This window comes from Ammospiza caudacuta, chromosome 9, assembly GCF_027887145.1.
Source record: "Ammospiza caudacuta isolate bAmmCau1 chromosome 9, bAmmCau1.pri, whole genome shotgun sequence".
Lineage (NCBI taxonomy): Eukaryota > Metazoa > Chordata > Aves > Passeriformes > Passerellidae > Ammospiza > Ammospiza caudacuta.
Genome location: NC_080601.1, coordinates 24,935,774 through 24,963,675, shown reverse-complemented (window position 1 = coordinate 24,963,675; position 27,902 = coordinate 24,935,774). Strand labels below are relative to the sequence as shown.

The 27,902-nt window shown below is 48.2% G+C and overlaps 1 protein-coding gene across 1 annotated transcript in view; it reads right to left on the bottom strand.

Annotated features, from left to right (window-relative positions):
- Positions 1 to 27,902, bottom strand: part of HPSE2 (heparanase 2 (inactive)) — a 104,086-nt gene that overhangs the window by 14,906 nt on the left and 61,278 nt on the right. Inside the window, exons 4-6 of the mRNA XM_058810733.1 lie at positions 17,990 to 18,163; positions 17,258 to 17,429; positions 6,558 to 6,605 (exon numbers count right to left, since the gene is read on the bottom strand). Coding sequence (XP_058666716.1) covers positions 6,558 to 6,605; positions 17,258 to 17,429; positions 17,990 to 18,163 — 394 coding nt within the window. The remainder of the gene's footprint in view (positions 1 to 6,557; positions 6,606 to 17,257; positions 17,430 to 17,989; positions 18,164 to 27,902) is intronic.

Sequence of the window (27,902 nt, the reverse complement as noted above, 5' to 3'; positions counted from 1 at the left end):
ACGAGAAGAACCTCCTGTGTCAGCCCTCTCCCAGGCCTGCAGTCCCAGCTATGTCCCCAGCCAAGCACAGGAACATGCCAGGCACCCCAACATTGTGTGACTGGGTAAGGAGGCATGAGGCATTTCTGCACACCCACGGTGACTGGAAGGTGCTGGGGCAGAGATAATCTCCAGGGAATGTTCAAAATCACTCAGATCACTTACACACTATCCAACCACTGGCTGCGGGGTGGAGAGCAGATCTGTGAGCAGCAGGCATGGTGGGGTTTACACAGATTACTTTTTAAGACAAAATTACAAAGCAGCGTTCTCTGGGGATGGCAGATGTTTGGAGTTAAGCACCGCACTTAAAAACTGAGCAGAAATTACTTTTTCAGACTGCTGTGGACTAGAAACCCCATCACCTGGGCTGAAAACTGGCTGAAAGACATAAAAAAGGGCTCTATTCACAGGGAAAAGATGGAGTTAGAAAGACCTCAGTCTGTGTATGACCCTCTAGTGCACCAGGCTTTCTGCAGGGTTTAGCTCCTTGGCCAGTATGGTCCCAGAGTCCAGGATAAACCCCTTGGAGAGCAAAGACAAGCTTGCACCTCCTCATCACCTCACCCAAGCACGAGGTGTGCTGTGACATGCAGCTCCACTGCCAAGGGGAGAGGAGCAGCAGCACACCCAGAGGAGGCTCTGTCCCCCAGAAATCACCTGGGGAGGTGCTGCTGCACCCAGCATAGCCCAGACCTTACAGGGAAGAGAAATACTCCGGAATACATGCCATGGTGACACTTACTTTTTGACACCTTCATTACCAACCCAAAGAGATAGAGACTGGTAGAGCACAAAGGGCAGAAATAAAGTATCAGTATTCCTGCCTCAGTATCAGGAAATCTTGGAGGCATATTTCCTGGTGGCATTAAGAGGGGAACACTTCAGCTTTGGGTGTGTAAGCAGAGCATGAAGACAATTACAGGCTTCAGGAAAATGGGCAAGGATCTCTTGCAAATCCGCCTGGGAAGTCCTCAATTGCCAACAGGTAGTTTCATCCTCCTCAGACTAGGAAAAAGGGAAAATGGCTCCAGTTGTACAAGGCTTGTGAGGAAGAGAGAGGAACTGAGGTCTGTGCTGATACCTGGCTACTCAGGAATGGGTTGCCATCTGTAGGCTTCATCTCATTGAGTTAAGGCACTTCCTTTTGGTAACTTTAACTGTCAGTATAGGCAGTATAGAAATCCACAAAATGCAAACAACTGTCAGGCCTTTAAAGCAAGAGAAGAGCTCATTAGGCGTGGATTATTCCTTGGAGTAAAGGCTGCAGCTTTGCTGATATTTACAATGACTCAGTGCACTTGACTTAAAAAAAAAAAAAAAAACAAAAAACAAACAAAACCAACAACCTAAAACAGTCACAAGTCTTCAACCTCTGAAAAAGCCAGCAGCAGCTGCAGAGAAATCCAGCACTGACAAATACCTCCCCAGGCCAGCCCTGGGGTCCATGGCACTCTCATCCTGCTCTCCTAAGTCCAGCAAGGATATGAATGGACAGACCCTCCCCAGCATGGACAGGGGTCTCTGTCAGCCATGACTCTGCAGAGGCAGAGCACACCCTGCTCTTGGACAAGCTGTTTGTGTCCAGCACAGGCTGACAGTTCCTTCAGTGGGCTCTGGGTATGGCACAGCAACAGCAGTGGCTCTGAAGCCTGGGAGACATCAGCATGCACACCATGAGCACTGACCATGCTGCTTCTCATAATTCAGGAGAGAAGAGATATGGCCAATTACATACAGAGCTGGGCCATTGTGCCCCCCTATGCCTATGAACAGCAGTCTGCAAGAAGATGAGAAGAGTCAGCCAAGAAAAAGATGGATCTAGCTACTAAATCCCAGATGAGACATACATCTTGAGGGAAAGGCCATGGACCTGTACTTTTGGGTGTCCTATTATACTCTGGATGCCTATTATACAAAACTGAGACAAATTCTCCCCCCTCTGCTACATTGCCCCATTTCTAAAACCATCATTTGACTGTGCCATAGAAAGTCAGGGTGAGATCACACACTTTGCAAAGGGAGATGTGACTGGGCCACTCTGGGATGGCGAAACCAGAGTGTGGTGCAGGGGAAGGACTCAGCCAAGGGCTGGGCAAAAATTTATGCCAGTGCTAGGAAATGAACCACCCCAATTCCTGGCCTCCATCCTTTGATGGATCTGTAGCATGGATGAGCTGAGAACAGTAGTGAGGCAGGGCTGGACACAGTTGCCAGTCAGAAATGCCCTTGTTCTTGAGCAGGCTGCCAGGCCAGGCTGCACACAGCTCCCCACCTCCTCCCAGACAGGGACAGTGCCAGGCACCAGAGCACTTGGGCAATTCAGGGGCTGCCTACATGTCTCTGTCCTCTCACCTCCAGCTCTGGTGTTGCATTTAAAACTGTTTTCTGGCAAGATCCATGATCTGCTGCACAAGACCATGAGCTTTGTACCATGTTTAATGAAGGCAGTGCACTGACTCCTGGGCAGCTGGTTTCATTTACATCCTCCTTCATTTTAAAGAGAAACCTTTGCCCCTATTATCTGACCTGTTCTTCTGTTGCAGTTAATTACATTAAAACCCACTTCCCAAAGCTCAGTAGTTTCCGGATCTCCTTTGTTGCCTGCGCTGCAGGGAGAGTCTGCTTTGAATTAGGGACCCTCCTGCCAGGGACACCGAGCAGGGCAGATCCTCACAGTCAGCAGGACACCCTGCTGCCACTGCAGCTGTGAGACTGACACACCTCTGCTTACAGGTGCCCCTGAGCCCTGAGCACCTTCCCGAGGTGAGGGTGTCTGCAGTGCAGGACGTGGGGCAGCCACTCTGCTTCTCATGGAGGAGAGGCAGGATGCGACTGCTCCTTCCAAACCCTGTAGGCACACATGAGAGGTGCTGCCCACCTCCAGTCAGCTAATAAAGGCTTGGATGAAGAGTGCCTGGGGGCTGTTCTGTGGCCCCAAAGGCACAGCTCACACCCACAACTTTCTCTACCCCACACCAGATGGATTTGCCCGTCTCACCACCAGGAACCATCCCTGGCCTGTGCCATCTCCCCAGCCTTGCCCTGGCACTGGCTGGAAATGTGCAGGTGGCCAGGCCATGGTGCTGCCAGGAACTGTTCCCTCCATCAGACAGTGAAGAGGATTGCAAGCCCGTGGGCAAAGCTGTGCTCTGACCAGGTTTATTTACAGGTTGTAGTGGGTTTGATTTAAAGCCATCACACAGGTGCAAATGGATCAGAGACTCCTTTCTGCAGCGCCTTCCTCCAGGCACAGCCTGTGAAGACACAGCACTCTGAGCACCCTGAGGCTGATGTGAGCCCAAACACACACCCTGGGGACATACACTGGTGGGTGTGCCCATCCTGGGCAACTCTCCCCTGGTACCTTTAGCAAATCTGCCCTGTGCTACTGCCTGTGAGCATTTCCCCCTGCACACTCACCATGACTAGGCCAGAAGAGATGCCACCCAAACCAAGCCAGGCAAAAGCATAAAGCATTTTAAGCAACATCTCATGCATGCCTGTGTGTCTGGCACCTCTGTCTGGCACCCTGATTTGCCACATAGGACAAGTGTCTTTGTATCTTGGAAGAGAAGCTGGCATTCTCCAAGAAGCCACAGGGACTGTTTTTGAAGATGTAAACATTTACTTTCCCCATAAGTAATAGGGATTTCTGTTTCAGAGGCAGCATTGAATGAGGATTTGCACATTAAACATGACAAACTTGGAGCTGTGTGAAAGATTTCAAATGGAAAAGCAGTTGTGCAGACTGGGCTGGGGGATGGACTGGGCACAGCTGCAGGCTTAAGCAGACAATGAATCTTCCCTGTTTGTGAGGACACCAGCACAGAGCAAAGAGATGGCTGTGGGGAGGATTCTGAGCAGTGGGAGCCCACATCCAAAGGCTGATGGGGTCTGCCTTTGGATAGACCATATCCAATCTAAATCACCAAGGAAATGCCAAATCTCTTGGAGCCACTGTCACACCCTGCTTTAGAGGAAATTCCTTGAGCACTTTGAAGCCATTCACACATCTCTCTCCAGCAACACTTTACTTCTGAAGAGGGAGGCACAGTGATTTGTGCTGAGTGATGTTATGTATGTAAATGAAGCCATACTCAGTTGAGTGAGTGAGGCTCACTGGTGAGCTGCTCATTTCTACCCAGTGTCACTTTTCCATCAATTATATTTCAGATATATTCTGTTTTCACGCAGAGAACAGGGCTCCTTGCACTATATTCCCTTCTCAATTCCCCTTCTGGATTGAGCACAGACTTTTCAAAGGAATAACAGATTTGACAAATTTATAACCAATATCCCAGGAGAACTTTAGGGTTTGGAACCAAAATACTCATACTTGAAATTAGACAGCAGTTTAGTTTCCTGCTAATAATTTTCTTCTTGGATACAAAGGAACTTGTTTTGTTTTGTTTTGCTGTTTGGAGCAGAGGGATGAGACACTGTTTTGACATTTATTCATAAACAGTACAGAAGCCCAGCTCAGAGCTGCGGCCATTGCCAGTCCTCACAATCACATACGAGTGCTATCTCCAGAGCTGCAACCCCTGGCTGGGGGAGAAGCAGGAACACTGCAGTGGAAATGGGTCAGCAGGCAGCAGCTCGGCTCTGCTGACCCTTGTGGGGAGCTGCACCAGCCCTCCCAGCCACGAGCTGCTGCTTCAGCACCAGAGCTGACAAGCACTTCACACTGACCCTATGAGAAACGGTTTCAAAGCAGCCATGCAGGCAGATTCCCTGCACACCAGATGAAACTCCACATCTGAAGCCTGGAAGATTGTTCCTTCAACTCATCCAAGGGCTTGGCCCAGCCATCAAGCCCTGTTGCAGAAAGCAAATTCCTGGACTAAGTAAATGCGATCAGCACATCGTGTAATCATGAAAAGCAAATTCCCAGATGAGACATAGATCATCATTGCACAGCATGAGCCTGTAAGTAACACAAATCCTGCTCCAATTGCTCTGCTACCCCACTGTCCCCCTTGCAGCAAGCTGCTGCTGCCTGGCAGGGAAACCCAAGGAGCTGAACACCCAGGCAAGCACACTGAGTGAGACCAGCCAAGCCCCAGGAATGGGACCTACAGGTTGCTGCTCATGTCTGGTGCTACAAACCCCTCTAAGATGCCAACAGTTGCTTCTGCAGAAGCCTCCAAGGTTTACACTGACACAGAGACCATGGCTGTGCTTGCAGGAAAACCTGGTGTGTGAAACCCCACTGAGCTCTGCCTCAGAGCAGGGGGCCAAAGGGCCTTTACAGGGGATGGATTTACACACCCCACAACTGCACTGCAGCAAAGCAGCTCCAGCACCACATCAAGGGTCATGGTGAAGAATCAGCTTGGGAACAAGACCTGTGGGCACTACACTAAAGCACACCTTGGAGCTGAGAGTCTGGCTCCATGCTCAGGCCAGTGTCCTGCATGGGAAGGGTAACCCAGCATGACAGCAAATCCACTTTTTCTGAGAACAGAATGGCCTCACCATAGTTTATTTTTCCCTCCAGTGAATACTTGTCTCTGAAATGTGTCCTTTCTGTGGCAGGAGAGAGTCCTGCCTGCCCCACAAACCCTCTTGGCTACCAGTGTTGGTGGTCACTGCTGTGCTTGTAGGGTGCCTCACCTTGGCACTGGTGTTACACTCCCACTGCAGAGCCACAGCCTGCTGGGGAGCCTACCTCTGGCCACAGCATGCAAAATGGGGCAGGTGGAAATAAGAGGAAAGAAAAGATGTTTTTGGATTTTCCCTCAAATAAGAAAACCTTTCCCTCCATAGGGTGTTCGTAACACTCAGTGCTACAGCTCAGAGCTTTGTGGGCTCTTCTGAAATGCAGCATTTGCAGGATCAGGGGGAAAACCAGGTAACAGCATCTCTCTCAGCCTCAGCTGGGCCAGGCTCTTGGATGTTCATCCCCTTTTAAGTGATATCTGTCCTGGGGCTCCACCTGCATGTAGACACAGCAGTGTGTCTGTGGACACCCTTACAAAGCAGAGTTGGGGGCTGGGGCATTCTGTGTTTACCATTGGACTAAGATGCCTCTCCCTTGTCTGGATGAACCAGTTTAGATTCAGGCCAGTGGGCATGAGGAGACAGTGATTGGGGTGAAAGGAAAAGGGCTTTCAGACACTCCCATACATCTGTCACACGTGGCTTTTGCCTCCTTGTTGTCCCTCCCCAGGCCACCCCCGGAGCTGCCTGTCCTCCCAGCTGCCTCTGGAGTCTCAGCAGTCCAGGTCAGGGCTCTGTTTCCAGCAATCTGTCCGGCCAGGCACACAGGCAGTGGTATTTTTGTCCTGTGTCTCAGCTGCAGAGGTAAAGGTTATTACATCCACTCCTGTAATTGTTTGAGAGGTTTGAGAAAGAAGGGCAGAACCTCCTTCACTGGTTCAAATTCAGCAGGGCAGAGGAGGTGGCTGTAGCACATCTGCCCCTTGACACCCAGAGAGCACACCAGCTCTGTTCCCAGCATCTGTGATCACTGCACTGAGTGTTGGAAAGGAGCAGGAATGGTGAATACCTACTGTTGCCAGGTAACAGCATCCACTGTGCCACCAGCCACCTTCATGAACCTGTGGGAAACAGAGGAAGAAAGCAGATAAGGCCAGTGTGGTCACAGGGGAAATCCTAAACAACCAATGCTCATCCTACATCACGAGATAACAAAGGTGGCCACTGTACCCACAAATACTTTCTAATGAAGCCTCTGTGTCCTTAAATAGAAGGAATAAATTCTGCTTAATCCAAATGCTTGTAGCAAGCACAGCTCAGAAGTGAAATCCAACTGGCAGCAGATCTCTGAGCATCATTTCAGAGCAGGTAGGGAGAGCTTTCAAAACACAACAGCGTTTCAGGAACAAGATCTTGAGGTATGTATTAAGTTCTGTAACTTTAAAAACTCTCAATAGCAATTTAATAACATGTTTTAAATGTCCATCTCAACAGGAGATCCTTTTTAGCCCCCAATATGTATTTAATCTGAGGAACTCTTTGCCTGGATTCAATCAAGGACTGGGAAATGGAAGAAAAAGGAAATAAAATCCAGCAAAACTATTGGGTGCAAAATGCCACCTCCTGCTCAGGAAGCTCCTCAGGAAAGGAGGAAAAGCTGGACTAACACTGCTAAGTGCTTTCTTTTTTTTATCTCTTTCTTTGGCATTGGCTATTAGCAAACTGTGGGATTCTGACCTGGGTGCACTTCTGGGTTTATTCCGTTCCCACACCCAACCACAGCACTTCCATGGACAGGTTAAAGTCAGTGATATATGGGCATTATTCTCCTGATGGCTTCTGCCCTGGCTAAGAATATACCTGTTCCAGACAGCTCCTGTTTGAGTCAGACTTGAGGCTACACAGGTTCACCTGCTCACATTGCCAGCCCCCAAACCAAGCAATTCCTAATCCTGGGCACCGTATGCAACCACCACAGGAGGAGCTGGCAACTGCAGGGGTCTCTCCCTGCTTCCCCAGCCCAGCAATCCAAACAGCACCTTGGAAAACTGCAGCTCCCACGAGGAAGTTCTTATATTGTTATGTTTAGGGACATGGATATGGAAGCACATAAAGGCACACTCCAAGTGCACAGGCACGTTGTCTGTGCAGGAGTGCAACGTGCACTGCGTGGCTGATACATTTGGGAAGTGATAATGCACACCCATGACAGGAGACATGTGCTTGAGCTCATGAATATGCTGAGAAAGGAAACGATGCTGTATTTTCTTGGGCTGCTTTGGATGCACAAGGATTCCAGGAACACAGCAGCAATGTCCCAGCTGTCCCAGCTCCACACAGGGGTGAATGGTGCTGGGTCCAGTGACCCCAAGGAGAGCCCCATGACTGAGAGCAGGGAAGGGGGAGGTTTGAGAGGAGAGACCATCAGACTGTTTGTCATGGCAGGGACAAGCAGCAGCTTTCTGGCACACGAGCCTCTAATCAGGTCTGAAATGAGAGCAGCAAGCTTCAGGCTAAATATAGCTCGGAAATCATTCTGACTTTAAATTAATGACCATGGTCAATTATAGACTGGGACAAAAGGGCAGCTGGACCCTGTGGAGCATAAGAGGAAGCTGGCAAAGGCAGCAATAATAAATCCCTGCAGACAGAGAGGGAAGAGATACAATTAGAAATGGAAAAACAATAACATGCTGTAAACTCCTGTAGCACTGATGCATCTCCAATTCTGCTGCCCAGCAGTGCTGAGAGCTCAGCTCCCAGGCTCTGGAAAAGAAGCAAAAGCCTTTCTGAAATGCTTTTACATCTCTCTTGAGGGTCAGGCCTGGAAGATCAGTGACAATGGAATGGTTGGGGACAGTTCCTCCCCAGCTGAGCAGGGGGAGAATATCAGCTGGGCCAGCCCTAGTGCAGCCATAGGGAGAGGTGTGAGCTCCCCACAACTCACACTGGTCATCTGGAAAAAAGAAAATTATTCTAATATTGCTATATACTAAATGTGCAGAAATGTGCCAAAAGAGTCAAATTCCCCAGCTGCCAGGTTTTAAATTCTCTGTACAGGGGCTGCTGCATAAAATGCAATGCACAAAGTCTATAAGAGTAAACTAATGAACTCTAAACTGAAATTATGAACACAATCTGTATTGGATTTGAAGATCAATATGTTGCAATTGGATTTGAAGATTAGTCCAACTTGTTTTCTAACGTCAAATGCTTTACATTCTGGCTGAAAGTAAACCAGCATGGACTTTATTGAATCACCTCTTCAGGCTCAGCTTGTCACTCTCCCCTCACAGACCAAAACCATGAGCAGACCAAGCTTAAAGGAAGAAACACTCTGGTTTTTCTTACCATTTTTATAGGGACTATAGCCCTGTTGAAGACACACCTTCTACAGTGGTCTTTGAGCAGGGACTGAAAAGCAAAGCAAATTCTCATTATAACCTCCTGGAGCAGCAGAAACAGGACATCCATATGCCCCATCTCCCACATCTCTAGGAAGCTACTTGGCCTCCTGATAAAAAGTTCCCAAGAAACTGTTACAGGGCACAGGCATCACTCAGGCAGCACAGCGCAGACCAAAAACAGGACAGAAAGGCCCTGGCTTGCTTAGTGTTCCTCTTCTGCCTCTATGTTACCAAGACAAATCAGTTACTTTTATTAATATCAAAATCTTATGATAAAACATACATATCTAGCTCAAATTTTCTTTTGCATGTTTGTTTTCCTTTCTTTCTGTTTTCTTCCTTTTTCCTTTTGTTGAGAGTTTTTGCAAGATGAAGTTCCTGGTAATTGTTCTAGTCCTGCCTTTAGAGCTGGAGTTGTTCCTGGAACACCCCAGATGTCTTGGGCAGTGGTGTCTACTCTCCAGAGGGAACCTAGAGCAGCCCAGCAGCCAGCAAGGGGTACTGCAGGAACAAGAGATGAAAGGGAGGTGGAGATGCAGTAATGCACAGGTATTCAAATCTCATTTTAGTAACAGGGATTTAACTAAACCCTTTATTCCTTTAGCACCTGCGCTGCTCCATGCACAGGTTTTGAGGCCAGGGAAGATCCATACAATGACAATGCCCACTGGTGACACAATTCCTGTTGGGATTTCCTGGCTGTGTGATTTCCACAGTGCAGGCACGGTGAGCCAGACACTTCCGCAGAGCTCAGACCCTGCACATGTGCTGCACACATGGGCTGGGCTGGCACGGTAAATCTGCCATTCTCCTGCACACCAGGCTCTCTCTGGGAGCACCAACTGACCCTGCAGCACATCTGCACTAAATCCCTCCCTAAGAGGAGCAGTGGGACAAGCTCAGCCCCAAATGCTGCAGCACTGCCCCACAGTTCAGAAGGGTGGCAGCCCCAATGCCTGCCCATGTAATACCCCTGGCTGGGTTTCCACATATCAGAAACCTGGGCCCATGTTAAAACCCTCAAGAAAAGTCTTTGAAATCTTCTGGGACAGCATTTCTATGTGGGAAAGCAGAGCACATCAGAGACATGTAGAGGAATAGGAATCTTGGGTAGGGAGTTCCTGATTCTGAGGATGAGACAAAGTCACTGAGCTTGATAAGGACATCTGCGTGACAGGGGGTAGGTTTAGATCAGATATTAGCAGGAAATTTTTCACTGTGAGGGTGATAAGGCACAGGAGCAGGCTGACCAAAGAAGCTGTATATGCCCCAACCCTGGAAATGTTCAAGGCCAGGTTGGATGGGGTCCTGGGTAACCTGGTCTACTGAAAGATATCCCTGCCCATTAAATCAGGACAGGAGATGTGTTTCAGGTATCTGCCAACACTAAAGTGAAAGTTGTGGTCCTGGAGATGTGGTTATGGGACAGAGCAGGGGGGTTGGAACTGTATGATCTCTAAGTTCCTTTTCAATTAAACCCACCCCATTGCTCTGTGATATATCCATTTTCTTACCCTTGCAGCTGCCTCTCTGCCAGCATCCCATGCCACCATTGCTACCTGTGGGGCCCTGCGTTGAGCTAGAACTGAGAAAAATATAAGTCAGCATTGCTCAATGGCTCAAATAGTTCACAGCTCTGTCCCACAAATGGTAGTAACAAGGTGGGGCTCACCTCACAGGCCATGTGTGAACTGTGGAGGCAAGGAGCAGGAAGGCCGCAACACCTCAAGATGGTACTGATACCCAAACTCTGTACTGGCACACCATGGGTCAAACCTGACCTCTTCCAGAGCATCTCCCATAGCCACATCTCCCAGGACCACAACTTTCACTGTAGTGTTGGCAGATTACTGCAACACATCTCCTGCTTTGATTCAATACTTGTCAGTCATGGAGCACCTACTGCAACCTCAAGTAAATCGATCCCATGGTTAATTATCCTCCAAGTACGTTATTTCTCATGTGAATGTGTCTGGGTTCAGCTGCCAGCCTCTGGAGCTTCCTAGGCTTATTCCTGATACATCCACATTTGGACATCTCTTTCCCATGCAGGTAATTGCAGATTTTCATCCTTTAAATTATTAAAAGAAGAAGAAGAAGAAGAAGAAGAAGAAGAAGAAGAAGAAGAAGAAGAAAAAAAAACCAATGCTGTAACAAAGAATGCAGCTGCACAAGGAGAAAAGTTGTTATTGCTAAAGTGGTTTAGCATCTGAATGACCCCTGAGTGTTGGACTTTACAAACATGGGTTATTTCATCTACTACTCCGTGAAGAACTACAAAACAGAGTCCCCTACCCTGCACAAGCCCCAAATGTAGGAGCAAGACTGGCCTGCCTGTGGTTGTGGTGGTGCCCTGGTGGGTCCCTAGAGCAGGGTGGCAGATCTCTGCCCTTTGAGCCAACAGTGATGGGTAAAAACACCTTCATCTTATGTCTCAGCTGGCTGTGAGGGTCACTAAGGCCCAGGCTTCACTTACTGACCTCTTGAGGTTCCAGCAGAACAGCTGAATACCTGCAGCAGGAGGAAGAGGTACTGGACCCCACTAATGCTACGTCCTGCAAAGTCTTTATCCTGCAGTGGATATTCATGAATTTCATTCTGGGGAGCAGAGGCTGGTGTGAACTAGGTATAAATCTGCTGATATGTTGTATTCTCTGATGTCTGCTCAGCATCACCTTCCCTCAGCCAGCCTGATCTGCGGTAGGGCTGCACAAGCCTCCCAGCAAAGAGAGCTCTTTGTCCTTGGGGGGAGCTCAAGGAGTTGGGAGACAGGGACTCACCTCCCTCTAGCCTCCACAGCACCCTGTGACCATTACTTACACAATGCCACTGTGAACCATGTGAATAACCTTCCTCCTTCTTTAAAAAGCTTCCTTCCAAGCTAATTTCTGCACCTTGAACAAACCACCCCATTCACCGGCTCCTGGGCCTCAGTAACACTCCCTCTGAGCTGTCTCCCTTCTGAGCTGGAGGCATGGCTGGTTTAATCTCTTCTCATGTGAAGAAATAACACACTGTGCACATCCTCAGCTTCTCTCTGTAACCTCCTGGTTCTATTACATCTTTTCTGAGATGAAATGACAAAGATTGTAGATAGTAATCAGAATGAAGGTACAATGTGTACTTGCACAGTGCTGTAATCTCATCTGTGTCTTCTTATCCATTTTGTTCTTCCTATACAGGTGACAGTGATTCTGGCATTCCAGAAATCAAATTAAGTTTCAGAAGCAACAACTATATTAACTCTTTCCTCCTACAAGAGCAGTAGCTAAATCTTTTGCTTATATCTCAGTTTCTTGACCCTGCTATACAACCAACTGCAAAATGAGTCATCACATCCTTCACACCTCATTTCAACGTATTTATGAATTGAGTCACTCATAAGTTCAGTGCTACCAGAGCTTGAGTTCACACTGCAGTGACCTCCCCCTCCCTTTGTACCATTAATTTAAAGTTCCTTGTCTTGTGGCTTTAATTTTTGCACAAAAATCTTGCTCTGGATCCATTGAGTGTCCTGGTACAGTCTGTGCCACCAGCCTTGTGGTAGCTTTTGTAACACAGTACAGCAAGGATATACTTTTTTTTAAAAAGAAAGTCAAACAGCCAAAGCAACTTCTAAAAATCCAGTGTTTACAAGTCCCTTGTGTCAAATATGGCATGAGTCCTTCTCAGCAGGAAGACGGGAAAAATGCCTACATTCATTCCTAAAATTCATCCAGAGTCCTTGCCTTTGCCAGATACCACCTACTCCAGTTCCTTATTTCTCGTTCTTACTTGAATTTAAACAAACAAGCTCTGTCCATACACTGTCTTTGGCTGCTGCTGGGATAAATACCAATGCCTGAACTGGCTGAGGAGTGCTGTCCTGCACACACAGGCACAGCCCTCTTCATCCTCATGATGGCAGAGACATCAGGCAAGGGCAGTTATCATGAAAACACTACCAAGTCTCTCCCATTTTTCGCACTTTGATTTTGCTTTGGTGGAACCCCATTTTGCCATTTCATGAACTTTAAGCTAACAATTCTCTTTACCAGATAAGCATTAGAAACCTTGGCTTGGGGTTGATTTGTGGGTGAAAGGAGCAGGGCTGAAAACTGAGTCAAGTATTAACCTGACCCCTACTTGGCTGCCCACAAATAACTGAGACATGCCCCCTCCCAGTCCTGGCATATCCGCAGCTTAACCACCACTGAAAAAAGTGCTTCCTCAGCTTTGTGGGCTCCTGTCGGACCACTGTGGAATGACATTACCAAAAGGAGACACAGGGAACCAGATGGGTGGTTAAGTCTCCACAGGATTTACAAACCAGGAGCAGGAGGCAGTAAAAGGATGAAGGATGAGGAATTTTTGTGCCTTACAAGGGGAAGACTGAAAACTGGGAGCCTTGTCACCTACTTCTGTCACCTGGCTGGAGGTCCTGTGTCCCTGTGACCAGAGGGTAGATGCACAATGGTGACTGCAGCAGGAAAAGGGGCTAAGGAGGCTGGAAAGAGGGCAGAGAAAAGCCAAGGAGTCACAAGATCTGGTGAATTTGAGATCTGTGAGATGAGGAATAGGGAAAAAGTGCAGCTCCAGACAAGAAAGATTTTCACTTCTCTGGTGACTCAGCAGTCTCAGGACCTAAACTGGCCACAGACCATCAACGGCCAGTCTAGCATGGGCAAAAGTACCTGCCAGCCCTTACCCTGCTGGCATTGCTGCAGCTCCTGCCGTGGTGGAGGTAACACACTGAAACTTGTGAGTTACCAGTGGCAAAAACTGGACTACACCCGCTGAGGAGCAATGGGTCATGACAGCTCAGAGTCAGATCCACCCAGACATGCCAGCCTAAGTTTTGTACCATGTTCTGAGCTTTAATGTGTTTTAACATTTCTCCTTCCTGATCGCTTTTCCTCGTGTTTCTTCTCTTCCAGCGCCAAATGGGCTATCCAGCCATGCATTAACCTCTGTGTCTGATTCCTGATCTGCTGTTAAAATCTATGTTAATTCCTTAGAATCCCATAATTTTTTCCCCAAGCCAATTCTGAGCAGTTCTGGGATTCCTGTACCCGCAGACACAGTAGGTAGCTAACATGCCGTGCTCTGCAACAGCTCAGGCTGCATGAATGGTCTAATTAACACCTCATCAAACTCAACTGTTGGTTGTGTCTGGAGAAATTCTCTCTTGCACCTGTGCATCCACCAGACACCATTTCTAGCCTCCTGCATAGTAGGCCCAGCCACTGCAGAGCCTGTCCTTACAGCATCAGCTCCAGGCTCCAGGACCTGCCGGCCCAGGGTGACACGGATGGCTGTGGCTGCTCTGAGCCATTGCTCCCTGCTCAGGGACAATACCTCAGCACTGAAGGGTGTGCAAAGCCCAAGCTTCTGTGTTTCAAGCTCTTCTCCCCCCACCTCCACCACTGGGAAGTGCATAGCTGTCACCCAGCACAGCTTGGTGTCACCTGTCTAAGGACAGCCTCTGCAGTGGGCAGCATGCACACCCTCCTATATGCTGCAAATTTTTGGGTGCTCAAATTGTCAATTATTGTAGCAGACCCCAGAGAAAGGTGGCACCTCAGGAGGGGTTCAGTCCCAGCCTGTTCTAAAGGACAGGCAAAAGGATTTAGTCAGAAGAGCCCTGGAGGTGTTCAGCAAATGCAAATGCCCAACTCATGTTCACACTGCCATTATTTCAGGACAAAATTTAAGCACAAAAATAAGTTTAGTTTGATTGCTTGAGATAACAGCTAAAAAAAAGACTAAAACCTTTGGAACACAGAGCATGGAACAGGAAAATGTTATTCTAGTTAACACTTCACAGTGACACTTTTCTCTGGGTGTTTTGGGACCTCAGGTATCTCCAGAGGCTTTCCCTGGAGAACATCTAATGCCAGCTTCTACTGCTGGAGAACACTCCCTGGGCTTGTCTGAGGTCTCCTGTCCCATTTCAGCTCAGTTCCATTACTTCCCCTACCAAAACTCACTTCCTCACTTTGTGTAACACAGCAATGCTTGCCTGGCAGACAAATCCACGCATTCCATCTTCACATCAGGGGTGTCATCTCACCCCTCTAGCCTTAGTTAACTCTTGATGCATCATCTTCCACTTGACATATCTCCTCCTACATGGTTGACTTCTGCTGTTCATCACAATTTTTTTAAAAGAAGAGAAAAACTACAAGTTTCACATCATCAGGACTATGAGCTGCACACACTTCACTCAGGAGCCTTCAACCTACTGTAAGCACCACACAGATCACTCATGGTGGTATAGCAAGGCAGGTGGCAGATTTGCCTTTGAGAGAACCTTCCTAAATTCCCTCTCCTCTCTCCTGCTTGCTGACTGTGTGTGGCTCATTCAGGACCCTGAGAGGCACGTCCTGGCTGTGACAGCACCAGGCACATGCTAAGCCACATCCTGCAGACCAGTTCTGGATGCTGCTGCAGGAGACAGAGCTCTCAGTAGCACTAACCCGCATATTGAAGAGACCTTGGGGAGCTACTGGGAATACAGCTCACGCTGTCAAAGAGCTGAGGCACTGGGGTTTGTAAGTTTATCCTTTTGCAACTCCATGTCCCAATACTGCAAATGGGTGTTTAGCCCTTTGTCTTTGTGTAATCAGACTTGTTCCTCCTCTTTACACCTTGCCTGGTAACAATGGGGTCTTTATGTGGAAAGACCAACAGTTCTTCTTCCAGAGGACTCTTCAGGCTGTAACACCATGCAGGCGTGTGCTGCTTGCTGTGAGCTGCAGACACCAGGATTTGGAGTGCAGGACACAAGGTTTCTCCATGGGAGAGGCAAAACTCTTTGAGCACCCATGGAACAGAGTCATCCTGGAAGGCAGGGAAGGTAGCAGAGAAAAGAGCATATAGTTTGGAGAGCAGGCATGCTCATCAGAACCTTTCCACACCAGCTGGGAGGTTTTATGAAGAGCCCCACTTTGCCATCACCAGGGCTGCAGGTCTTACATATCTTCCCTTTCATTTGAGATGGGGTGTCTGCCATTATCTTACCAGACTGTGGAGATAATGTATCTCCACTACAGCCCTGCTCCCAGGGCTGCCGTCAGTCAAAGCACAGCCCAGCCACATTCAGCTGCTGGACCACCCTGGCTGTGAGACTTGGCTCTTCCGACCCCTCTTCCCTGGGACCCGGCTGCGGCGCACGAAGGGCAAACACAGCAGTAGGACTTCCCTTTCTCTAATAGCTTCTTGGCTCTCATCCCCATTGTTTTCCTTACTCAGCTTGCTCCTCCTGGCGCTAATAGATTTCCTGCTGATCAAGGCTACTACAGCATTTTGTAGCTCTCCGTGCGCTGCTCGGGCGCGGTACCGGGCGTGGGGCTCCGTGGGCGCTGCTCTGGCCTGGCACGGCCAAGGTGTGGGCACAGGGCTGTTCCCCCTCTCTCGTCAGTGGGAGGGATGTGGCGTGGCAGCTGGTTCGACCAGCCTTATGGTCTCTTTGTGCTGCTGCAGCAGAGCTGAGAATCTGGCCCTGGCTCCCTCCCCGCCTCGCTGGGGACTGCATCAGTGTGCTGTTTATTGTTTCTGCCAGATCATTCCTGCAGATGTTAATGAATGCTAGACCCAGCTTTGCTCCCAGCAGAGTCCCTTCCACACCTCCCCCTGCCCAGCCTTCTGCACTGGAGTTTCTGTTTACGGTCCTGCAGGGAATTTCCCTTCTGCTGCATGGTCTTCGAGCCACACAGACCCAACTCCTGCTGCCAGCAGGCTCCCACACCTCCCTGATTCCTGTAGCTGTCCAATGTCACCTCCAAGTGTCTGAGTCCCTCTCTGCCACCATTCCTTCTCCACTTCTGACTTTCCCAAACTAGAGACATGCCAATCCCCCAGGAGGGAGTAGAGAGCTTGGCCAGTGAAGAAAGTTGCAACAGGTTCTTCCTCTGCACAGATGGAGAAAGTGCAGGGAGAAGAAATCACCAAATGGGAAGAGCAAAGCAATTTGTCCAGGAGGATTCAGAAATAATAATGTGCACATTGGTAAGTGCTGCCAGGACCCACATCCTCAACCTGCAGCTCTTGGGCTTGCAGCAGCCAGCATCCACACCACTGCACTATCTTAGCATCCCAACAAAGTGGGCACCTCTTTCTGCCTATAACTGGGAAATGCTGGAAATGCTTGGGAGAGTGTAAATCAGTCCATCCCAAGATCCCACCAGGCTTCTCTGCAGAATTTTAGCTGTACACGTGACTGTGCTCCAAAGCCTCCGGTACTGTGGTGGCTCAGCCACATAGAGCCTCACTGTCCTGGAGGCTGTTGGACATTGGGAAGCCAAGGAGCAAGCCTTCCTGCTGCCAAGGACATTGGTCTCAGGAGGGGTTTCTCAGCCCCTTTTGATCAACCCAACAGCACTTACCCTTCCAGGAAAGCAACGACGTTCTTCCTGGGCCTTCCAATGTTGGGCCCATAGAGGTGTGCTCTGGAGTAGGTGCGGATGAGCTGCAGCAGGCTTCTCAGCTGGGTGTAGTCCCTGCCCAGCTGGCTGCCATTCACTGAGCGGCCCATCAGGGTCCGATAGTTATTGGGCTCTGAGAAAACACAAATGGACAAGCAAAACTTGTCAGCTCTGCTTCCTCCTCTGCGCTTCCAGAGAGACACACAGCTCACCCTGTCACACAGCTTGACCTCCACAGAGGATGCAGGCAGCTCTGCAGAGCAACAGAAGGAGCCTTTGAGGAGTGGACAACAGCCACTGCCTGCTCTCCTGTGCTCCTTTTGCTGTGTGCTGGGTGAATGAGCTGTACCTTGGTGTCATGCTCCCGTCCCCATAGGGTTGCCCACTTCCCCTGGCACTGTAGCCACCCTACAAGTCCCTGCAGTAGATGACCTGGCCCCCCAGGACCAGCTGGGCCCAGCAGCCAGGACAGAAACATTTCATGCGCTTAATACCAGCTGAGAGAAAGTCCAGTTAAGAGACTCACTCACACAAAGTCTTAGAGGTGGTGCTGCCTCACAGCAGGAGCCTTTAAATCCCTCTGAAAATACACTGGTAAAGCATCCTGGGAGCTACAAGTATCCTCTTCCAAAACTGAGCATCTTTCTGCTACAGAAAGCTCCATTCCCCTGGCTCTCCTGTTCCCACACTCACCATTGCCCAGCTCCCAGGAGATGTTGTACTTCTTGCTGGCACTGTACTTCAGCAGGCTGAGGGCATTGGAGCTGTTCCAGGAGTTGTTGGGATTTCGGCGCAAAGCATTCAGTGCAAAGATCAGGTGAAGGCCAGAGCAGTCAGCAAAGTTATAGAGTTTGTCTAGAGACCTGGCTGGGAAGAAACAAAAAACAGTTTGTAATTCAAAGGAAAGCTAGTTCCAGAGGGGTTCAAATGATCCTGCTGTCCATCATACCTTGCCTTCTATGTAGGATGAGCCAGGGTCAAATGCCATCCTCACGACATCTGTAACCACAGAAAGGCACCTGACCTTTGAAACCCAGATAGGATTCCAGTTGTGGGTTCATCTCCTTCCAGCAGGAAACTTGGATGCCCTCCACCTCTGTGTCAGAGCTGGGGCCATGTTACCAGAGACAAGTGGCTTTATAGCATCGCTTTTCATCTGCTCTTGGCAAGGAAAGTTTGTCCTTTCCTGTGCTTACTCTGCCTTGCATCTCTTTCAGAGCAGATCCTTGCAATGTCTGGGGAGAGGATGAGGAAGTTACCACCCTAAAGCTGCCATCTCTCCTGCACCCCACAGCAGCCTGGTCTTTGCTGCCTAGGCTCCCTGCCTAGTGACAGCCTGGCCAAACCCTGCTGCCAGAAAGAACTGACTCACTATTTAGGGAGGTGCAACATTATCACAGGGCAGAGAGAAAAAACACTTAATGCCCTTTTTCTTTATGAAAACTTCTCTAAAAACTCAACAATCAAATTGCTGATGAAGCTAATGCCAGTGTTAGCAGGACACAAACTCATGTGACAGTGAGATTTGGTTAGAGAGCAATTAGATAACTGTGGTGTTTTCAATCATCCCTGCCTGTTGAACTGCATCCCAGGACACTCAGCAAGCTTCCTGAAGCAGCCTTGGAGATGCAACCACTTAACTGTGAAGAGCCACCAGGGATAGGGAGGTTCCAGGGGGCCAGGGAGGGCAGACCATAGCTCCCCTTTCATAAGGGGGGAAGGAGACGCTTGGGAATTACGGAGTAGGCAGGCTGGCTTCAGGTCCCAGAAAAACACTTGGACAAATAACCAAGTTGCTTGTCAGCACTTAAAAAATATAAGGAGATGATCAACAACCACAGGAGTGTGCCAAGAACAAATCACACTGAAGCAATCTACTGATAGGAGAGCAGGACTGGCGGGCAGCAAAGCATCCATTTAGGCCTTACAATTTGATGGGTCTGAGGCTTTGTTCACAAAGGATTGCACATGGAATTCTCTCCAGAAACTGAGGGAGCCCTTATCTAGGCTGGACTGCAGTGAGAAATACTCACACCTAGGTCAGCTTCCAGTAATTTGTTGTTGCAGTGAAGGGTAGCAGCCTGCTACCCTTGTAGGCAGCCTGCTCTGGGTCGATTTGCACATTTCCAAAAAAAGTGGGGCATAAAGGAGCAGAGGATACATCAGTCTTGCCATGCACCATGGTGATAGCATCCGCCACCTTTGCCAAGGGAGATGAAGGGGCTACAGGGAAGGCCAGCACACACTCAGGGAATTGCTCTAAGCCCAGCAGTGATGCCCCAAGATTTCCTGTAGCCATGCTGCCCACCTGATGTGCAAGTGGAAGAGTAATAAGAGGGAGCTGCTTGCTCCAGGTGGAATAAGCTGTTTGTTCTCTGTAGGTCTGTGTTTATTCTGTTGCCTTTCCTGGTCGCTGAAAGTCTCGGTGAATGCAGATCCAGCTCTGAGAAGAATAAACTTATCTTTTAAAGTTAAGTTTTAAGGAGGGCCCAGGAAATAAGCCAACTGAATAGCTAACATTTAATGCAACACAGGAAAGTTATGGAAAGAAGAAGAAGAATGCAAAAGTGTGGAAGAGAAATTCTCACTCCCTTCCACAACCTTTTTCAAAATGCTACTGGTTGTCTGAGTGAAAAGTAGCTGAATTAGATTAATCTAATGTATTCATCCCAGTGGTTCAGGCACATTAGCTGTTTCTCTGGATGTTTAGTGAATTAGAGACAGATACAGTTACTTATTACTGATTTACTTCAGACCCCCAGGCAAAAAGCTGCATTTGAAATGAGATTCCTATAAGGAGGAGAAGATAGACACCCAAATGACAAAACAGGATAGCAAAAAAGGTGTTACCTGCAGTTCCCCTGCTGGAAATGAAACCTTTTCACTGGCAGAAAACAACTGTACTACAAAAGCAAATTTGATTCACGTTTAGGAGACACTGCAGAAGACTGGGAATTGATTTTCCATGCATCCATGAGAGGAAACAAGACGTCTGTTTATCCCAACACAGGGCCTGCCACTGTGAAATTATATTTTCCCCATGACACTTATTTTGTTTCCATGTGCCTGGACTCAGAGATGCCACGTGTGTTTCGTGTTCTGCCACGACTTTCCAAGCTGGAAACCTCAGCAATCAGGGGAGTGAGCTAGGAGAAACACACAGATGTCTGGGGTTCGGTCCTGCACGTTTCCAGTGCTCTCCCAGGACAGATGGACCTACAATCTGCACTGAAGCTACAAAGAGCAGAAAAGTACTAAAAACCCCATCTCTGCATCACACCAGATTGTTAAAATGGCCACTCTTGATATCAAGACTAGCAGGTACTGAATCCACTTTCCTCCTTCATTCTTGGCAACTGTCTTGGGATAGTGCAAACTTGGAAGCACCAGTGCAGTGACCCTGGCAGAGTTTTGATGATCAGTTTGCACAAGCTTGCTAACCATTAGTGGTTAAAGGGATGTCTCTCACCTCTGAAATGATTGCCTTAAAAACTGGACACTTTCATTGCAGACGGCTGCAGTTAGATGACAATACTGTCATGCAGTGAATGACAGCAGCGTGCTTAAGTGGCCAAGGAGGCCAGGGGCATCCTGGCTTGTATCAGCAGTAAGTGTGGCCAGCAGGACCAGGGCAGTGACTGTCCCCTTGCACGCAGCACTGGTGATGCTGCACCTTGAGTGCTGTGCTCACTTTTGGGCCCCTCACTCTAAGAAAGATGTTGAGATGCTAGAGCATGTCCAGAGTGAGACAAAGAAGATGGTGAAAGGTCTGGAGCACAACTCTTGTAAGGAGCATATGAAGGAGGTGGGGGTATCCAGCCTGGAGGAAAGGAGGCACAGGGGAGACCTTATCACTCCACGAACTACCTGAGAGGAGCTTGTAGCAGGTGGGGGTTGGCTTCTTCTCCCAAGCAACAAGGGATAGGACAAGAGGAAAGAGCCTCAAGTTGTGCCAAGGGACATTTGGATTGGATACAAGAAAAAATTTCTTCACTGAAAGCGTTATCAAGCATGGGAACAGCCTGTCCAGGGAAGTGGTTGAATCGCTACCCCTGGAGATATTAAAAGATGTGTAGGTATGGCACTTAGGGACATAGCTTAGTGATGGAGTTGGCAGCATTAGGATAATGGCTGGACTGAATGATCTTAGAGGTCTTTTTCAAACCAAATTATTCTATGGATGGCTAAAGCACAAAAAGAAGCCTATTTATAAGAATTTGAGTGATGTCCAGTCCTCCACATGTACAAATAAGGCCATAAGAAAATGCTATAAATATTTTACTGCCATGACTAGGGACGGCAACATTACTTTTGAGTAATGAGAACATGAGGAATCACAGTATTATTAACAGCTGGCTAAAACTCACTTTGAATTCTGGATAATTGCACTGTTTTTTGTTCATCAAACAAAGAAAATCATACAGGAATTTAACCTTTCCCCAGCTAACAGATCATTAGGCAAGGCTTTCACAAAGCACTTCAATAGAAAAAGCCATTGTCGTAGCAGAATGAATCTTAATAGAGCAGAACTAGATTTATAAGATGTTCTCCTTGCTCCTTCTCCCCCTCTGCCCAGTGCAGAGATGCACATGCTCAGCATTCATGTGCTACTTCAGCTCAGCAAGAAGGAATAACAAAAAAAAAGAAAAAGAAACGTGCAAGGATGCTGAGAGTCATCTTCTTCCCTTCATAACGCTCATGTAGTTGGAGTGAGGCTGCTCGAGGCAGCAGAGCCCCAAGTTCCATCCCCTCACACCCAGCAGCAAGCAGTGCTGGGGGGGGGTCTCACTGGGGTGGGTGCCTTGGTGGGTTTGGGACAAACAGCAGCCAATAGTCAGAGACAGAGGCCACTTGGGCCTGGCACAAAAATTAAATCAGAAGGTATTTGTGATTTCTCAAACTTTTACATCATTGGTTGCAGAGGCTTCAACTCATCTAGGGAGTGAATACAGCCTGACAATGCATGGCTGGGTGGCCACCAGTGAAGATCTGCTCCCAGTCCTGCCCTCAGATGAAGCTCTGCACAGAAATTGAAGCTTTTAACTGCTTGTATTGATCTCAAACCCTGCATAGAGAGAGACAAACAATTTCAAAATGCAGAAGGTGTCTGTGAAACCACAAATGATGGTGGGGTTCAAGGGACAAGTACGTCCTTTGGGATTCTTTCCCATTATTCTTCTTTTTATACAAGGCTAAATTTTAATGTTCTCTGAAAGATGGATGGCACTTAACTCTGTAGCATGCCAACACAAAATCTGAGGCACATTAAAATATCTCTGGCAGTTTAAAATAATTGGAAAGACTTTCCAGTTGTAGTTACTGAATTAAACATTATACTCGAGCCTTTATGAGGAGCACAGTATTGACCACTGTTTGGTAAGAGGGATAGTTCAAGAATCTCTGGGTTTGAAAGCCTTCCACATTTTTTATTCTGCTTCAGGAATTTTGCTTTGGCAGAGTTTAGCATGAAGAGTGGAAATTCATGTGCTGAGACGGAAGCTCGGATCAGTCTGTGGGCTGAGGGGTGGCAGGACATGGCACCCACAGTGTGCCAGGGGCTTTTATAACTCTGGGAAGGCAACCAGAAGGATGGGAAAGAAGAGCCTGTTCCCCTCTATCTCCACCATTCACCACATCGATCTCTTGCATGTACAGAGTATGCAAGCACCAAGGAGGGTGAGACGAGAGCTGAGCATGGGGTGGGCAGCTCACAGCACAATTCCCAAACCCACAGCTTAGCTGAGAGACCAATCCAGTGCACAACAGATGAATCCTTCTGGGGATAGAGCAAAGAAAAGTAGCTCTAGAAATAATGATTTCAACTAGTCACAGATATTGCTCAACTCTGCCTTCTCCACAAATTCTGGGCAAGCCTGGAGCATCCCTGCACACAGCTTCTGTGCCAGTACTGAAGCCAGCAGCATTCCCTGTCCCTGAGCACCCCGGAGGAGACAGCAGAGTGATGGCACTGGGAAGGACCTGGCGAAGAGAAGCCAAGGAGGACTTTACAGGAGGGGGCAGAAAGGGCAGTACAGGCTGTTCAGACTAGAGATGAGTAAGACGGCTGGTCAGAGCAATGAATGGAAAAATAAAGATATTCCCACTTACAAAAAAACAAGTGGGTACATGGAAAATTTATTTACTAACAAATTTGCACCATGGTCATCTGAATCCCATTTGCTCTGTCTCTCTTGCAACAAAAATCCTCATAAAATCACTTGTGTGTAGCAAGGACTTGATGTTTTCTTAGCAAATAAATATGAATCAGAAGATATGCAACAGACAATTAGAGTAACTCCAGACCCATGGGACAGGTCTGCAACACTGGCTTGAAATCTTCCAAAGGATTTCATCCCCAGTCACAAAAGGGTGTCAGACAAGGTGACCAGAACCCCCCCATCCACAGTCTGCACAGTTAGAGCTCCAAAGATCAGCCTTCACCATCGCTGCAAGTTCAGAGGCAAAGCAGCACCCCACACTGTCCATGTGCATGTAACATTGCACTGGATCATGGGAAGATTTTCCTGCTGTAGCTGCATGCTAAGGCATTCCTTCAAAGCTGTTGCTTAATGAGAATTTTAGAGATTTCAAGGCTACCCAGAAACCCACACAGTTGCTGCAAACTGCATTCTAATGATGACCATCCCAGCTGGGAAGTTGTTTGGTTTTAATTCGGTTTTCTGAAGCATTTTGCCATGCAGTAAAACCACACTGTATAAAGATGCTGAAGAATTCCTGGGCAAAATTGCTGGCTGGAGGGAAAAATTTGCTTGCCTCAGATACACATTTCACCTGAAATGATCTCTCAACCTGGTTAGGCTCCTAATGCCCTCCAAAGAGGACTGAGGTTTTCAGAGCTGTCCCTTGCTCTCCTTGACCTGCCAGGCTTTCCTGCTGCTCCAAGGCAATGTGCAACATTGGAGGTCTGTTCTGAGTGACAAGAAGTGCTTTGGCAGAGCCTAATGGTGCTATAGAAAAGGGATCTAGTTTAATCTCATCTGAAGAATACCTGAAAGTTGGAGAAACTGGCTTTAATACTGCCAGCCAGCAAAGAAAGGCTGTGCACTGTGTTAATGAGAACCTGGATTTTATATCCAGCTGGAGGACAGATGGGGGATCTGGGGCTATTCCCTCTGGAGTATCAAGGGGGCCTTTTTCCAAGGGAATTGTCATCATCCCTGGTCTTTCAGCAGCTGAACATTGACCCTTAATATTCATTCAAGTCTTTAACTAGATTTTTCATTTCACTGCCAGCGCAGAGGTGATTATGCCGACCACGTGAGCAAGGTTTAGTCCTTAACTCTGCCGCACAGAAATAGCAGTCTGGGGGCTTGGTGTCAATCTCTCGCCAATAAGGAGCTTGGCCAGCAGCCATGGATTGTGGGCTGTGTTCCCAGCTGGCATATAACTTGGAAGACAACCACGAGGTCTGGGTTCAATATCCAATTGCTAAGGAGTCTGGCTGACAGCCTCATTTTGTGGAATGAATCCCAAATTAATATAATTCTTTTGATACCAGACAAGGGGCATGGCCTGTTTCCAAATGCTCTAAGGGCTCAGATAAAAGCCATAGGCATTGGGTTCAGTGTGTAAATGGTACCGAGGTTGGATAACAGTCAGGATTGGGCTTAATCCTCAGATGGTGAGAAAAAGGAATGAGCCCTGAGCTCTGCCTTCGTGCAAAAAAAGAGAGCTCAAATGAGCAGAATAGCTCTGTTTTCAATCCTCGCGTGGTAAAGAGCTCACAGGACAGTAATGGTTTCTAGGAACAAGTGTAAATTGACATGGAGCTTCAGAAGAGATGTGGGATCTGGGTTCAATCTCCAAGTGCTGTAAAGCTCAGATAATGGCCAGAGGGGCAATTTCCAAACCCTCTGTTCTAGTCTGGTGTCTGGGAAAAAACCAGGGTCATGTTACAGCTAAGAAAGCTGTTTTCTCCTGCCGCATAACTTAAGGTATTTTCCCTTTTGGATCGGGATGAATCCAGCATCTTCTAAAGTTTCAGAGGGAAATGGAGGTGAGCAGGGAGAGTGCTACATGCTTGAGTGGAGCAGAAGAACAGAGCAAGGGAAAATAAGACTGTGAGCATCACCTGCTCTTCCACATCTTCTTGGCCACCCCAGATCACTGGATTTGAGCTGTGGAAATTGCTCCAGGAAAAACCTGGATACAGCTCCTCATCATCCTCAGTGCTCAGCAGTGCCTGCACTGGGAGTTTTTGGGTCCCCTGTGGGGGGCAGCTTGTCCTGTCAAGAGACAGTGACAGCCTGCATGGCAATTCCATCTTCCTGACACTGCTTGCACAACAGGCTGCTGGGAAACAGGGTGTGCAGCAGTGAGTCAGGTCAGCAGTTTGCTTGAGTCATTCCATTTTGGATAAAGGAATGCAAATAAAATGAGCAGAAAGTATTCAAATATTATTTTGTCCAGGCATTTAAAGCTGGTCTTTTACATAGGAAAAGGAGCAGAGGATGAGTTTTTATCAAAAGCTATATATTGATCCTGTGAAAAGCTTCAAATTTGATAGCACTATCTTCCTGCTCTTGAGGAAATTTTAAAAATCTAATTCCAGTCTTTGTGACTCTCAGCTTTACCTCCAAAGTCCAAATAGGATGGAGCACAGCAGACAGGCTCTGATCTATGAATGCTGCTAGAACAACTTTGGATTGTGAACCTGCAGTTAGCCAGACTCCTGAGCAGCAACAGCAGGCTTGGGGTAAAACCCTCCAAAACCCATTTCAGTGTGAGAACTACCCATTCCTAGACAGGGGTGCTGGAGACAAGCCCTGTCAGCACCATCTCCTGCACAGGTGGTGGGCACAGCCCAGTGTTCTGCTCTTTACCCTGTGCAAGGCTGTGACTCTGGGGACAGATTACCCCATTGCCACAGAGGTGCCTCCCTCCAGGCTTTACCTGTGCACGTGGAGCAGCAGCCCTGCCAGGCTCAGGAACACGGCTGCAGACATAACCCAGCCCCACTGCCAGACCTTTGCTGACAGAACGACTGTTTTATATGGCTATAAGAACAGCTATAAGCGCAGCTGTCTGAAAAGCAACAAAATCTATGATGTGTGTTTCTAAAGCCAATGACAGCTGGCAGTGCTGCGCTGCAGCTTATTCCTTCTTTTACATGGTTTAGTTAAAACACTTCTCTGCAATCACTGTGATTTATCAACAAACTGCAGTTTCTGGAACAATTTAAAAGCATTCCCAAATAGGTAAGAAGTGGTCAGCTCCTCAAGCTCCCAGCAAGCTCCCAAATGGCAGGCAGCTAGAGATGGACAGGGACAGCTGATGGGAGGACCAAACGCCCTCCCTGGCCACTCACAGGGAGGACAGGGCTGTGAATCCCATTGGGATGGGGAGTGCTGAGGCAGGGGTACCTGGGCAGCTGCAGAGCACTACCCACGGATGGGAGAATGGTGATTTATTGAGTTTAAAGGTGGCTTCAGGTGCAAACATGAGCCCTTTCTGTGCTGCCAGGAGAGGTGACTTTATCCTTGCACAGGGCTGCTCCCTAGCCCCATGGAGGGGGACCTCCTGTGACCCCCTGTGACAGAGTCTGACCTCTCAGACACGGGAAACCCTGTGCAGCCCACACCACAGAGGTACACAGAAGATAATGCCATAACTCTCTGGCTATGGCTCTCTGGTTCAGCTGGAAGTTGTAACACAAGGCAGAGTGAGAAGGCAATACTGCACCATCCCTGTCCCCACACTCACCTCCTGCCAGCTGTAGGGCAGATGACAACAGCCATGAGGGGAACCCACACAACCCCATGCATCATTTGCTGCTCAGGCAAAATGCATCCACGCTTTTCTTTCAATCTGCCACAGTTGCAAAGCAGAGGTTTTCTTTATAAATACTTTTTCTAGCAGCACCTGAAGCACTAACTGCAGCAAGAGGGTAGATGCTCTCAGCACTTCCCCGCAAAAACCAAGCTGGGCAGCACAGGCTGAGCAACACCCTGTGCAGATGCTGCATGGCTAAACAGGGATGAAAGATGCACAGGTACAAAGCATGCTTTTAACATGTTCATTTAATCTCAGTAAAATGCTTAGCCCAGGTAGGCTGTGCATCTAGCTCACCAATTCCCTTCAGCAGCTCCCATACTCCATTTTTTCCTGCCTAAGCTGCTGTCACATGGCAGACACACAGCTTGATTCAGAAGAGCCTCACGCACGCAGACTCACCCCACAGCATCCCTGGAGCCACAAAAGGAGCAGAGCCCTGTACCAAGCCCTTTGCCTCCCACCCCCCAGATCTGGCTGCTCCAGAGCAGAGTGACATTGATCAGTCATGCGAGGAGCCTGAACTACCACATCGGGAACAAATTCAAACTGAGGACTTGAGTGTTGCCAAACCCCAACATTCAAAAATCATGAGTCAAACTCACAAAAATCATGGGACTGGCTCAAGAAACCTGGTTTTAACATAACATGCCTGCTGTTTTCAAAAATTTGGGATGCCTTTATAAGATGGTTTTGAGCTCTTCTACTACCAGGAGAGTTAAAATCTGGCTTGTTTATATTATTCCTTTTAGGCAGCTGATGTGCAGGAAAACAATCAGTTTACTTTACAAGTTTGACTGCCTTTTCTATGGGC